The sequence below is a fragment of the Pholis gunnellus genome, assembly GCF_910591455.1.
Source record: "Pholis gunnellus genome assembly, chromosome: 13".
In the NCBI taxonomy this organism is placed as follows: domain Eukaryota; kingdom Metazoa; phylum Chordata; class Actinopteri; order Perciformes; family Pholidae; genus Pholis; species Pholis gunnellus.
In genome coordinates, this window is record NC_136540.1 from 6,696,534 (window position 1) to 6,712,430 (window position 15,897).

Sequence of the window (15,897 nt, forward strand, 5' to 3'; positions counted from 1 at the left end):
CCTACAAAGGCTGTGTTTGTGTTTCAACCCTGTTACTCAAGTGTTCTGGTTCAAAGACAAGCGTCAAAATGAAGTCACCCTGTGTGAAAGCCCTGGTGTAGCTATTACTGGTTACAGTTGAAAGTTAAAGTAACACATTTCCTCCATGACTTTTGCACAGTCAAGTTACATAATCAGATTTCCTCTCACTGATAGACATTAGATCCTTCCGCTCAGAGCTTTACTTTAAGACCAGACAGATTATTGATCAAGTACGTTGCAGAAATTTTGGGAATTGCCATCTAATTTCCGAATGGGAAGAGCTTTTAATATTTTGAAGAAATATTATTCTGAATTTGTAGCACAGCCACAAGAAATGTTGGGTTTTGTGGAAGGGGAGCGTCTCTCATCTTTCGTGACCTGATGGCAGGTTTGAGGATACACAGAAATTACAAAGGATTACACTTTATATACTCGAACACGATTGTAAAACAGTTTAAGGTGATCTAAGGATTAAATATTTCTGATTGTCCTAGTAAGACTAGTTTTTTTTTAAATATATTCTTAAAACCTTTAAAATAATGTCAAAGTATATCTATATACTTCAAGGCATATTTAACAGCTTTCTTGCAACTTTCTCTCATGATCAAGTTATTCTGCAGCAGTCATTAAAATACAGAAAAGGAAAAATAATTTGGTGTAAATGTGTGCTTATGTAAGGCTGTTAGAAATATATTGGTACCACCACCACGTTCTGGACATGTAGTCTAACATATATGTTCTTCACATAGACTAATTGTAATTTATAGCCGTGATCAACACTAACAAATGTTTGTTTTCATTATGTTTTTCTCTTGGTAAGGCGACAGCAAGCTAGTATGGTAAATTGCATATATATATATATATATATATATATATATATATATATATATATATATATATATATATACAGCATACATTGTTCACTAAAAGGTTTTGGATAAAGCCAATGAATCAAATCAAGGTTGCTGCTCTATATACAGTGATCACGAGGCTTTACAACGGTGTTTTCCATTGTAAATCCTGCCTTCTCATACTGCATTCAATCTAGTGAATTGACTCCCAAGCTGGCTTCCACTTCTCCACGATCACCTCTCAGACGTACGCGTTTCTACCATAGTTGCTCGGGACCGACTGAGTCATTGCCACAGTGGACAGCACATGTCCTCTGGAGGTCGGTTGGTATGGGTATGGCCTGGAACACAAAGGACGCGTTTCAGTTGAGAGATTATGCACCAATTCTACTACACCCAATGATCAAACGTTTCAGCAACACACGAAACTCACATTTTTTCCGTGGGTGTGTTGACTTTGCAAGCGCACATCAGGCATGCACCTCCAAGAATGGCAAGGGTGGCTGACGACCAGCCGATATACAAGCCCTCTCCGATCTCATACCTGTGATTCAATAACATTGAACATATATTTATATATATATATATATATATACTGTATTATTATTAAATCCATAACCGCAACGGCGCTTTGTGCCATTCAGCTGTCGTTTCTTTTCAACTCAGTGACACACTGATGCAGAGAGTATTGACTTACTTGGTCCCTGGATAAAACTGGTCAAAGAACTGCTGTGTGATGTTGGCTGCATACCAAGATATAGCGATCATGGTGGAAATCCCTACAAAACACAAAACATTGTTTACTTTAGACAGAGTGGGATGTTTTTTCAATGCACGCAACGCAGACAGTAACAGGCTGAGATAAAATGAACAAAGGTCAAAATGGGTTTTTATAGATAATATCATGATGTCAGTCCTCACGGGGCTAAAACCATTTCATACAACGTAATGAGATTATTCATGACGCCAGTCATATGGAGCAGAGTTACCTGCTTGTTGCAAAGGAAGGACTACTCCTTTATATCCACTCTACAACATGTAGCTTATAAGTGTGATTACTATGTAAATATAATGAAACAATATAGTTCTAACGTTTAAAAGCCTTTCAAATCAAACCGTAACAATAGCAAGTGTCCCGTCACCGCTCCTATTCTCACAATACAAATACCGTTGGTAATAGCAGGCTTTTGTGCATCAGCAGGTTTGTGAGACTAAAGATAACCTTTTGAACTGGTGACTCATTTTTGTTAAAGCTTGGAGAGTGCCAGACATGATTTATCTTTCTAGCTGATGTTCCTCACTTATTTTAAAGTAAATGCAGGGACCACAACACGTTTGAAGACACTTCTGACCAAACATTTTCTCATTCTCATGCGTTGTTTTGTGCCATGGCCATGTCATCCATCCCCCCGGGTCCTTACCCTGTAGTAAAAAGAACACTCCTCCAATCGCAGCGATCCTTCCCTTCAGGACGTAGTTTTCTCCTCCTATTTTTGAACACTTCATTCCAGCGAGAGTAGCCACGAGCCCGAGAGTCCCAAACACAATGGCAGCAATCATGAGCGCCCGGGAGGCCTGAATGTACCCTGAGTGCAAACATGAAACACATACGATGATATATGCGATGTGATTATGGATGGGACAATACAGGATTTCACTGCGGATTGCTGTAAAAAAAACACTGACAATAAGTTGAACGTGGGGAATTTCCATTATCGGGATAATTGTGAATATTGTCACATGAGACACTTGGAAAACCTGTCTAGCTCTTTATTATGGTAGTTAATCAAGAAATATAGCTTCATTTTAAAAAAATAGTAATAATAATTTATGATTATCTTATTTAAGATTGACTAAAAATAGTCACATTCTGTGATAATTGGGATAATATTGTTAATTGTGACATTACATTTTCATATGGCCCCATGCCTACTTGTAAGAACACGTTACACATAAATCTATATATATGTACAACATAAACATTGAAAGAAACTCAAAGCAAGTATCACATGTTCTTATTGCGTTAGAAATGCATGCTTTAGCCACAGAGATGACGTTCACTGTTGCAGCAGGACAAGGCTATTGTTGATGCAGGTGGGAGCCCCCTAGAGGCTCACTGACAGTAACCCTGGTCCTATGAGCACAGGCTGAGCCCTCTCACAGACAAGAGGGCAAAACGTGTGCCAAACAGAACTTCTGCCACAACACTTAACAAAGATATTTTCTTCAACCGGTCCAAACATTCAGCGTTTTCCAACAGATGAATTCTAGTCATAGTTGTAGATACCTCTGTAGCTTCAGCTGGCTGAAGGGGAGCCACACAGGTTTGATTCCTTACTAATACACAAATATAGAAACGTATATGTATGTGTGAACTGGAAAGCATGTTTATGCTGTGGTGAGATGAGGGCACGTTATACCTCAGGAATCAAGACTAGGGCTAGGCATCCAGTTTCATGTGTTTCATGTGTTATTTGTGCTCTACAGCGCTTAAATCGATGCCTTATCAGTAGTTTTGACCCAAGCATATAACAGTCTACAACAGATAGGAATGACTACTCTTAGAAATGTGTTTTTATTATTTTATGGGTATTGAGTTTGTCTGGGTTCACTGTTGTAGTGCTTATCATATCTTATATTCCCCGCCTTTAATATAGATTATAGCCAGTACAGTAGATTGCTCCTGATATGCTTTTAAAGGTACACTAATATACTGTCTAAGTCAAGGTAAACAATGCAAATAAGAACAGACAGTTCTACACTTTTGTGCTTGATCCAGCAGTGGTGTAAGATTCAGCTGAATTCAATGAGAATCTGTTAGAGTCAAACAGTTTTATTGTACATAACATTCTCACCCTTTTAGACATTGGAGATGAATTACTTTGTATTTTTAGTTTTTTCCCTCCATAACTTTTATACTATACTGCTTGAGGAGTAACGTTTTAAAAACTGTTTCTGTGTTGGCCACGTACCATTAAGTGCGAGCAAAGATGGAAAATCCCGGCAGTTGTGAACTCCTGTAGAGTCAGTTGCACAGGACATCCATAGGTTTTCATAGATGGTTGATGTGGTGATAACGTTACCGTCCACTGACGAGACCTTCCAGTATCGATTTGGGAGGGCGATCCCAACCATCAGCCAGGCCAGAAACCCCAGAAGGAAGGCCAACGCTTCCACTATCGCATTCATACTCCCTTGTTTCTTCTGTCAAATCGTGTACGTTATCCAGAGAGAGAAACACTTAATTCACACGTTGACTTCAAGCTATCTTCCTGCGCAAACGTGTGGATTTGTTGGCCCCAAATTCTCAGTTTGCCAGACTAATTCCCACCAACGCCCCGAGCGAAGACATTACAGAAAACCACAAATTAATGATTCATTCCAAATCACCCTCTTATGATGGCACCTTTTATTCTCCATTCTTTTGAACCTTTTCAAAGACTCCAAATGTTTGCCCAACTTAAGGGACAACAGGGAGGTGAAGTCCAACCTTCAAGCCTGCTTATTGATGACTTAAAGCTTAAAGCTATTTGTCACTTTTTGACGTTAGCTTTGAACACTGTGTCAATAATATCAAACCGTTATTGATGGGTTTCGAGTCATGTTTCGGCTCCTCACTTCCCCCTGTGTTCGGGCGATGATGGGTATGTTAGTGGCATTTAGGGGTGAGGTAGCATTACGACACACCGATCCGCAGAATGACCAGGTGTGTTGTCCAGCAGATAAACCTGTTTGCTTGTCTGGCAACTGAGCCCAAAAGTCCTGTTTTCACTTGTTTCACACATCGTTCGTTATCAGGCCCATTATCATCACGGTGACAAAGTACCACTGCAGCCTTTTGGCCACACATGAAAAAAAACATTTTACTTGACTCTATACCAAATCTTTACAACCTAAACACAAGAACTGCTTTACGTCAAAGTTGACTTTCTGGACACTTCTAAAGAAATTGTTTCAGTGGTTTTGTAGTGAATGTCATTATATCATTAGGAGTTCACTGTCTCAGCAAGAACAAAGTACCATTTCACACGAACTAAGAACAGCTTGGCTTTACTGCTTATTGAATACAGAATGCAGTTCCCACTCGTAAGATGGCAGTGCTCACTGGATGTCCCAACATATGCATTAAATACAATGGGTACAATGAAGGACACTGTAAATAGAAGCACCAGCACAATGTAAGGATACTCTTATAGCGCTACAGTACTGCTTGTAAGGTTTATGAAGTTATTTTGCTTTATTTAGACTGTGTTCATCTAAAATATAATGTAATCCAGTATAATCTATGTTGTTAGAAATGTTCATAAAGTGGATGTAAATTCCTCTTGTATGATGTAAAAAATTTTTTTACAAGCGTCACAAACTTTACAGAGCTATTGTGTTGGATTGTACAGCTGCTAATTAACATATATGTATGGCACCGGCATTGCATTACATATGTTTATTATTTTTTAGTTTTGTTAAGTTTGGTTTGATTTTGTATGTGTTGTTCATATTAAGTTTCTAAAACGAAAAAAGAGAAGCCTTAATCAGATAACAATTTCACTGACGGAGATAATAAAATGTACAGTCAGCTGTTACATAAAACTGCATCATCAGAGAAAATCTGAAAGCATAAATAGTAATGTCAAAATATTAATAGAAGACCAAGTAAATTGTTATAAATTACCAGTAACGGTCTCATTTACATTTTTTTACAGCAGATACAAAAAAAAGTGACTTTTCTAAGATCTTGTATTGTAACAATTACTACTTCAACTTACCTGGGAGAGCAAAAAGTGATGGAAAGTCACGGCAGTTATAGATCCCTGTTGAATCACTTGCACAAGACATCCAGAGGTTCTCATAGATTGTGGAGGTTGTGATTACGCTGCCTTCTGTGGTGGATTCTTTCCAATACTGATCTTGTAGTGATATGAAAATCAATATCCATCCTGCAAAACCTAGAAAAAGTGCTATAACCTCAATGATCTCTTTCATCTTGAAAGTAATCGTCTATTAATAATTAGCAAAAGTAATAGATAATACCTCTGTGAGGAGCTCTATTCCCAACTTCTGTATCTGATATACATTTTGGGAGTGTGAGAACTGAACTGATTTTTTTTTCCCCCCTCTCATGCACTCAAACCTGGACTAATTTGAACATTGATTTGTTGGCTGTAGCTACATTAGAAGTCTGCTATTCCCGCCCAAAATGCATGACATTTCACGTGCCTGACATATTACCATATAAATGTAAGGATACAATGAGCTTTTCTTCCCCCCTCTTTGGATTGGCGGTGGAGTTATAGATACTCTCTTGTAAAATAGTCATCACAGCTTTTGGCACTGGTTGCTTTGATGTGCCTTTGAAGCTTCTTCAGGAGGCAGTTAACGTGACAATTCATTGTTTTATCAGTGGTCGTATTTTAAGAAGCATTGTAGTCCGTAAAATATATCATAACTATATGATCAGGATGATCAGAGAAAAGTGTAATTATGTGGTCTGTGACGTGATATTCTTATTGTACTGCAGCTTTACTCTGTGGGTATCATTCTTCTGCTTTTTTTTTAATTTGCTCACATCATCTTGTCCTCCTGCCTGTATTCCCTTTTGAGGAATTGGTAGCTTGTGATTTTAGGGAGGTCATTTAAGGTTCTATAAGCTAATGGGAAATACTGAATAGAGGGCAAAGCAAACAATGAAAGCTGGGTAAGCCGGGTGATTTATTGAAGGCAGAAAGGGTCTATTTTAGTACTGGTTAAGCATTAACGAGTCTGCTGCGGGGACAAAAGATGCGTTGAAGTTCTTGCTCTTTGTAAGTGCATTATTTGTACTGTAGCATATAGATTTAACATGATGAAATGTTGTGTTGACATAGTACAGTGCTGTCACCTAGGAGACCAAACCAGGCTGTTCTAACACACCCTTATAATGAATCGGTTGCCTCTATACATTAAGCAACGTATGGAAGTACGCTAAAGATTCAAGATCTAGAAGTTCCGATGTACTTTAAGTTCAGTCTTTACAAAACCTTTGCAAAAAACCTCCTCAAAACTCCATGAAGATGACTTTGAAAGTAAACACAGATGTTTACCGTTTGTCGAAGTTTACGAGTAACTTCAACATTTACAGTCAGTATCTTATCAAATGTGAATTCTCTTTTGCCGACCAGTAATCAGAAGCACGGTTCAAAGTACTGTCATATACTTACAGTATTGAATAGACATTCAGCCTTTAAATCATAATCTTATGTCTGTTAATATTTTATTTACTTGCCCTTCCCTCAGTCGGCTGAAAGATTTATGTAGTTTTGAACGCATTGACCTCCCTCCTTAAAGGGAAAGTTCACTCGGGTTTGTCGGGCTCTGACTCTGGCTGTGACCATAAGTCTGCACTGGTATTGAGGTCACATCAGGTACTTAACCGAGAACAAATACATGCATGACTTTATGCAGAAAATGGTTGGAGCTAACATTTCAGTTTAAAATGCTAAACTGATTTTAAAACGACTTTCAATCTTTCATCTTTATTCTTTGTCTGCTGTGAATTCCCTTGGTTGTAAATAACTACTGTATTCGCACAGAGATGTTTGATCTTGGAAAAAGTTTAAAACCGTCCTATTTAACAGAAAAATGTGATGTATTATTATTATTATTATTATTATTATTATTAGCAGTAGTAGTAGTACTAGTACTAATAGTAGTAATCTTCCTTGAATAGCAAACGTGTCGCTGTGGTTTGACGTAGTGTTGGCAGGTGAACACTCAACAATTCCCATAAATACTTCCAAAAATAAAATAAGAAATGTGAACTTTTTCTTGCAGTTTTTTGTGTATGTGGCAGAGACAATGAATACATCATTTTGTTCCCCAAGCACAGAAACATTAGTGCTGTGCTTCGACATTTAAAACCTTACATTTGCACTTAAATTACTATTCAATTAAAAAATATATATAGAAGAAGTGAGTTTAACAGCAGCTGCTGTCGCTGACCAGGTAACCATGATATTGCACACAACTATTAAGCAAGCTCTTCGGCCTTCAAGATGACTTTGGAATGATGACTGAAACATCTCAACAACTATGGGATGGATTGTCATGGTGCCCAGAGGGTGAACCCTTGAGACTTTACTGATCCCCTGACTTTTCCTCTTGTGCCAACAGGTTTACATTTTCTTTTTTCGTGTGTGTGTTTAAGAACAAGTACTTTCAAAACTAATGACGTACCCATCAATCTCATATGTAGGCTACTTTGTGTTTAGTTCAAACTAATGTGGTGAACATGCTAAACATTGCATACCTGCATCAGCATGTTAGCATCCTAATCTCACAGCAGAGCTGTGCATGGCTGTGGACTCATAGTCTTGTGAAGCAACAATTTATTTTCACAACTGAACTCTAAAGTCACAGTTAATAGTAAAGTGATGATTTTCACTGTACTATTTCAATCTTTATAAAGCAATATGTGCGGGCAGTAATTACAACATAATTCCTTGTGAATTTGTGTTAAAGTAAGACCATTGTTTAGAGTATACCTGACAATGGTATCTAATCAAATGTAATCCCACAGTCACTTTTACTGCTGCTCCAAGTGTTAATTTAAGATTAACTTTTAAAGTTAGACCTGAAATGCTCTGTGGTTTAATAATTTACCCCTACGGTAACCCAGGAGACTGAGACAATTTAAATAAACAAAGTGTGGTGGTGATTTCAGTTATTGTTTGACCGAAATTGAAACTTTGTTGTATTGTTATCTAAAATAGAGCGTCGTAAAGTTAAACCACCCCATCACTTTTGTATACAGATATCAAAAAGTGGTTTGATGTACAAACTGAATATGTCGTCTGATAAAGACGTCGCTGTTGTTTGTTCAACGGAACACAAAGATTTTCAATGTGCTGTATTACATTTTATTAATAAAAGGGTTTTATAATAACATGATAATGAAGATAATGGTTAATATAAGAATATATGGTAGATCCTCAAAAATTCACATTTTTGTGTCATTTTCAAATGTAGAGTCACTTTTTTAATTCACCAAACTTCTCGTCATTGCTATCCAGTTATTTATGTGACTTAAGGTTTATAAGTATATCATCTTTTTCCGTGACAGCTTTTTAATCTAAGCTTTTGCAGAATATTCTTACATCATATGCTAATGAAGATATTTAGAAACAATAAAATATCCGTATTAAATACAAAAGAAAGAAACGCGTGATGTGTGTAAGATCCTTGATGTTTTATTCATGAGGTGTAATTAGCACTGAACTTTTATTTTTATTCTCTCTTGTTGTCATGTGTCGACGGCCTCATATAAACACACTGATGTGGACAGTAAAGCCATGAAAAGGAGAAAGAACACACACGTTGTGCTTTACAAGATTTTATTGATTGTTTTTTCTACCATAATAATTTGTTATATAATTAATAAATAAAGAATAATTACATAATGTCGATACTTTCTATAAACATTGTATATAGTTTCTATACAAAATTACTTATATTAAATTTGTCTGTAATTACTAAAATATTGACATATGTGGTCCGTCATTATTTTTGCAACCATATTTACATTTTATATTACAAATATTATTACACCATACAGTTATAATATATGTTTACCATGCTTCCACTTTTACTTCAACACTATAAGTATTACCATATAGGTACACGATAGTGACATTTAAATACGCAAATAGTATGAATTCCTCACCACAATGACAGACAATTGTGCAGATGACAGATGACAACAGATTAGGATTAAGTGGCACCAAATGAGAAATAACTGTATGCAAATGTGTTTAATAAGAAATCCTTCCCTCTGTTTCTGCTCAAAGCAGCACACATCCTCCACCTTTGGCTTCCACGTAGTTCGGATCGAGGTCATTGGGCAGCTTGCCGTTCTCTCCCCAGATATTCATCTCTCCAAACACACCTGTCTCGATCATCTCATCCTGCCAAGGGATCGGGACGTTGCCAGAAGAAAAGTCATTGTAGAACTCTGTGTCCTTGGCGTCCAGGACCACACCTTTGATCGAGCTGAAGGCGCCCACATCATCAATAGCTTTGGCATAGACCATCTTAGGGTCGGGGACAAACGGTGGAGGTAGCATACCTTTAGATTGAACACAGAAGAAGAAACACATTCAATACCTATTCTTTTTTTGTAATTCACCACGGTTTGAGCCGACTGTATCCAAAGTGTCCCTCTGTACCTGCTTCCAGGCGGCCCCAGTTAATCTCTTTAAAGAATGGCTGATTCTTGAGTTCTTCACACTCGTTATTTTTGAACCCGAGGCGTTTTGATGGGTCCTTTTGCATCAGGCCTTCACAAAGATCCGTGCATCCTTTGCTGAACTTGGGTGTGTATGGAACTGGATCGTTCAAGATTCTGCGAGCTACCTCGTCATTCTCAACCTGAAGAAAGAGACCATTATATATATATATATATATATATATATATATATATATATATATATATGTGTGATTTGGCATAAAAGTCACCCAATGTGTCTGTTCTACACATGTACCTTCTCGCCTCGTAGTCTAAAGGGCCCTTTGGCGGCAATCATCTCAAAAACGGTGACTCCCAGCGTAAAATAGTCCACCGAGTAGTCATACTGCTTCTTCTCCAGCAGCTCAGGAGCCATGAAACCTAAATTCATCAACAACATGATTTCACACACAGTAGACTGCTGAGAGAAACATGCTCCTCATGGTGGCACAGGGTTTTTTTTTCACAGTAATATTGACATGGATGGGCCATGTCAATATTACTGCGCAACTTAATATTAATATATTGGATTTTTACTTACCTGGAGTTCCTGCGTATCCAGTAGTTGTGTCTTGTCCTGGTGGAAGTTCAACAGCCAGACCCAAATCAGACAGGCGGACGTGTCCTGAGTGAACATGTGGCTATTAAATAAATAACCAATATATCGAAAAAACAAGTCATAGTATAGTGTGTTTTAAACAGTCAGAGTAAGTCATAAAAAAGTCTTTAGAAAAGTCATAGTATGGTATGTGTTAAAAAAGACTTACTATAGTATGTCATAAAGAAATCTGAGTTTAGTATGTCATAAAAAAAGTAATTGTATAGTATGTCGTAAAAAGTTATAAAAATGTCGTAAAAAAAGTAATGTAATGTAAAAAAGTGAGAATATAGTATATCGTAAAAAAAAGTCATAATATAGTATGTCATAAAAAAAAAGTCGTAGGATGGTATGCTATGAAATGAGAGCAGATTTAATGGCTCACCTGCATCATCCAGCAGTACGTTCTCTGGCTTCAGGTCTCTGTAGACGATCCTGTGCTGGTGAAGGTGCTCCAGCCCACAGATGACCTGAGCCGTATAGAAACATGTCCTCTTCTCATCAAAACCAGGATTCTTTTCATCCACATCATACATATGAAACCTGTAAGAGAGGGTGGTATGTTAGAGGGGTTTCTGAAGCCTCTGTGAAATCAGACACCAGTATGTAGCATGGGATTTAGAAGCATAGTGCGTAGGTCAGTGTGAGTGTATATAAAGCTGTATTCATATAGAGCACCTGAGGTCTCCACCATTCATGATGGTCATCACTAGGCAGAGGTCCAGCTTGGTCTGGAAGGCGTACGCCAGCGTCACAATAAAGCGGCTGTGAACTTTTGCGAGGATGCGCTTCTCCACAATTGCTCCCTAAACACAAATCAAGCATCAGAACATGATCAATCCAACAAAAGCAAGGATTAACAATGTCAGCTAGTAGGAGTATTTAAAGGCCCGATACACTTACTGTCCAGCCACACAGGTACTTTACCGGATTACACCTCTCCTGATGCCTTAGCATGTCACTTAATGCCATTGCATTTTAAATGCTGGCTTGGGTTGGCCAACCATGTGCCACGTGCAGGTTTTCATTCCAACCAGTTACCTCAGCAGGTGATTTCAGCAGCTGACTTCTTCTTTACTTGAAGCAAAGCCAATCAGGTGTCTTTAGTTTTAGTTTAACAGGATTAACTAATTCCCTAGTAGTTACACCTGTGCTTCTCTTTCTCCAACAAGTCAAAATGTCTGTTGTGTCTATTGTGATCTACTGACTGACCCAAAGGGAACAGAGACAAAACTGCCCTGCGCTCTGAGAAATGGTCTACTCTTATTTTACGTCAAGTACGTTACGCAAATAAGCAGTGGTCTAATCCGCATTAACTGAAGAAACCTGTTTGAGTAGACTTTAACAGACCGGGTGGGTTTTACTTGAAGATCTTTTTTTTAAGAATTAGGCTCAAGTGTTTACTGTCTTTGAGCTGCTTTGTGAGATCTTAAAGAGTCTCACAAGCTTCTTTGCATCGAGCCTTATTTTTCGTAAAAACTAACTGGGTTGAATTCTCTCACAGCCTGTTCTTTCTTATTTCCTGCTGCAGTTGAGTGTGAGGTTGCTAGTAGAATGATTTCACTTTGTGTTGTAACTCTTTTTATACACACAGAGAATGGTTGTAGGTGGGACATAGACGCCTCATCATTGCTTTACCTCGTAGCCTCTGCGCTTCTTCAGCCTCTTTTTTTCCAGCTTCTTGTTGGCGTACATTTTGCCCGTTGCCTTGGCCTGACAAGCAAACACTTCCCCAAAACCTCCTTTACCCAGGACCCTGAAGTCCATGAACCACTCCTCGTCAAAAGGCTGGCTCTCCACCCATTTGAACTGAACAAAACGCAGAAAGAACATGCTGTTCTTGAAGGAATCTGTGGCCGTCTTGTCCAGGTGTTTGAGAAGCTGCTGCTCGCTCTCTTTAAACAGGTCACCGCGGGCGTTCTTGAAGTCTTCAACGACTCGAGCGACGGCCTTCTCTTCCAAGAAGCTGCAAAAACTCTTTGAAGCTGACTTGTAGTATTTATTGACATGCTGTTGAGCCTTCTGCACCCTCTCAGTTTCTTTACATATGGTGTATTCTTCGATGTCTTTCCACAACTCTACAGCATTTTTATGGGCTGCGTCACTCTCCAGAAACTGTTGGAACAGGCGCTTGCCGATGGGCTGTTTGACACACATGCTGTCAAAAGTGGCGTCTAAAGATGTTTTCATGTGTTCACAATCTCTGATGTGCGGAAGCTTCACCCTGGCGCGCATCTTCTTGTCGCGCATGGACGCTGCTGCTGTTCCATCCAGACTGCCACGAGCCGAAACGTAGGCAGAGTTTGCCACCACTGTCTCCAAACCGCCGATGTCCATGGCTGTGCCTTTGTCTGGCACACACAAATCCAGGAAGGAAGTTAATGAGGGACTCAGGATGACAGCAGAGTCTTGACATTTTTAATACACAAAAAAAGGGATTTTTGATTAAATCTGCTATCATATTCTATTCTATTCTACCTCTGATTTTACTTTATCTATCTTGTACAGTTAAAAGCTTTTTTTGTCCTGTTTCCTTTTAATTGACTTCAATAGCACCAACACCATGTTATAATCGTATTCAATTTTCATATTATCATTAAAAAGCTTTTTGTACAAAATGACATATAAGAAGAGGCCCTGATTGTTTAGTTTTTTCTTAGTTAAACATAACGTTAACGTATTATAATGTATGGGTTTAGTCATCAATAGCGAATGTATTCCATGAGTTACTTGGTTTGATCATGTACTGTTTCAGTGTACTAATTTCCGCAGTGTTTACGCACCTACTGCTCAAGAGTACACTAACAATAACAATGACTTTTTCCAGGTAAGAGGAAATTGAAGTTGGAGAAGAACTGATGTTGTGATATGCTGCACCCTGCTGTACAATTCACAGAAGAGCGCTTTCTATTTCAGATGCAACAGACAGGAAACGAAGCTTTGCTTGTGCACGAGATCACGCAATCCAAGGGATCTGGGTTGCGTTGAGATGAGAGAGCATTAGCTCGTGCTTATTCGCCCAAGGTCTTTCACTTCCTCAGCCTGGTTCATCTCTGTCTTTTCCTTTCTGCAGATTACCTCCCTGATGCTGTAATGTGAACTGAGTGCATTTCCCATGCTGCATAAATACCACAAACAGAAGAGATGTTTATTGCTTGGCCTGCGTTTGCTGCACAGTTAGTGGAATTCTCATTCGATTTCTTCCTGTGTTATTGGTGCAAAACGGTCATTTAAGAAAGGAGTTTTTGCTTGTTAATGCTGAGAGACTGAGCCAAGAACATTCATCGTGGATCACAGATGTTTTAGATTGTTCAAAAGATATCAGCCGCAATTAAACATTATTTTATCTCTGCTGATGTCACACTGCATACTGGGTCCTTCATGTGCTGTGCAATATGTAGAAAAATGCATCTCCCTGCAACAAAATGGGACAGGAAATGAATCGTGGATCATTAGATCACTGTGTTAAGTCTTTCTGGGTGTAAATGTCATGTGTATAAGCTGCTCTATTTTGACCTGGTACATGTAGTACCAAAGGTGATACTGTGGTGCTTTCCTGACTCTAATCCAATGAAGATTGACTGCTGATAACGGGGATTTTAAATTCAGATAATTGTCATCCTTGTTAATTAACCTACTTCTTTAGACATGCTACTAAATGTGTTTAAACAGGTGGAAGGCTTAGCAGAAGTGAGGACCTTATCACGTATAAAATGTTATTCTTGGTCCGATTAAAAGTATGTAGATATTACCGACAATCTTTACTTTAAGTATCACTGATAAAAGTACTTATTGTTCGAGTGAGATGTTTTTTGATTATTATTACTGCTACACATGTCATATCAAACCATAACAATGATTTTGCACTTGGAGGGAAAGAGAAGTATAGCTACATGCTCTTCACGTAAATATATTACTGTTGTATTAAATCAGGCTTTATAGTCCAAGAGGTTTTTAAATAGTTAATTTAGTTTCAGATGAAGGACAATTTTCGAAACCTATAAAAGAACACTTCATCAGAAAAATTCAAAATCCCCACATTTTGAGATACGTGGATAGCATGTGTACAGATTGTAAAGCCCTCTGAGGCAAATGTGTGATTTTGGGCTGTACAAAAATAAATTGAATTGAATGTCACTGAAGTAAAAGTGTGTGAACAATTTTACTCTCAAAAGTAGCTAGTAACTAAAGCTGTCAGACAGATATTGGGGAGTAAAAAGTATAATATTTGCCTTTGAAATGAAGTGCAGTATAAGTATAAAGTTGCATAAAATGGAAATACCAAAGTAAAGTACAAGAACCTCAAATTCGTACTTCACTACAATACTTGAGTAAATGTCCTTCGTGACATTCCAGCACTGATTAGTCTTTAGAAAATAGGATTTCGTTTTTTTATTTAAATATAATTGATCATAAAAATATCTTTAATGTGTAGTATCTTTTGGGCAAAACCAATGAATTAATAATGCCACAACAATAAACATGTTATTTAAGAAAGACAGTATTTTACATCATGGTTCCACAGCTGACACTGATGCAGCAGCACTCACCGTATACGTTTCAGCAGGAGCAGAGAGTCAAATGAGGACTTGAGGGCAAAAAATTAAATCCAGCTGGGCAGCATTCAACATATATGTTCTTTCGTCCTCTTATCACCCAGAACAAATATAAATCTTCTCTGTCCCGTTGGATCCTGAACACATTTCCTTTTCTGTCACGTCTCTGACCATTCTGTTCTCGCCCTCGTTCCTACAGTGTGGTGTGTTGAAAAGGTCGGGGCATCGGGTCGAGGTTTACTCTGCAACTGAAATCCGACTTGATTGTTCATTAGCTGGTAAGGATTACACCCTGACATTATTGGAGAGCAACTTGGCAGAAGCTATTAGTGTCACTCAGCAGCAGGAGTGATTACTGATAAGGTGCTAAATCAGTATGGGCATTGAGGTTTTAAGGATTTTATACAAAAAAGGGCAAAAAATACAAACCACGACCCTTAATTGATACTATTCTTGATTGATAAATGTCTTATTTTTCTTGTCCAATCTATGTTTTGAATCATACCTATGAGGAAAAATGAAGGCTGAGATGCATAGCAAAGTAAAATCAACACATTTTGACTTAATTCTGCCAAACAGTCTGATGAGAGACAGTCTGTCGCAGACTGCAGATTG

At 38.1% G+C, this 15,897-nt stretch overlaps 2 protein-coding genes across 2 annotated transcripts; both read right to left on the reverse strand.

Annotated features, from left to right (window-relative positions):
• Window positions 1–1,113: 1,113 nt before the first annotated feature.
• LOC306704711 (claudin-15-like) lies at window positions 1,114–4,061 on the reverse strand (the record flags this gene model as incomplete). Its single annotated transcript, XM_079171203.1, has 5 exons — window positions 1,114–1,213; window positions 1,306–1,416; window positions 1,570–1,651; window positions 2,294–2,458; window positions 3,845–4,061. 5 exons carry the CDS (start codon window positions 4,059–4,061, stop codon window positions 1,114–1,116), a joined length of 675 nt encoding a protein of 224 aa, XP_079027329.1.
• Window positions 4,062–9,685: 5,624 nt separating this feature from the next.
• On the reverse strand, window positions 9,686–13,063 carry grk1b (G protein-coupled receptor kinase 1 b; the record flags this gene model as incomplete). Its single annotated transcript, XM_079171773.1, has 7 exons — window positions 9,686–9,969; window positions 10,070–10,271; window positions 10,385–10,509; window positions 10,670–10,753; window positions 11,112–11,269; window positions 11,405–11,532; window positions 12,365–13,063. The coding sequence occupies 7 exons, from the start codon at window positions 13,061–13,063 to the stop codon at window positions 9,686–9,688; spliced, it is 1,680 nt and encodes a 559-aa protein (XP_079027899.1).
• Window positions 13,064–15,897: the final 2,834 nt, after the last annotated feature.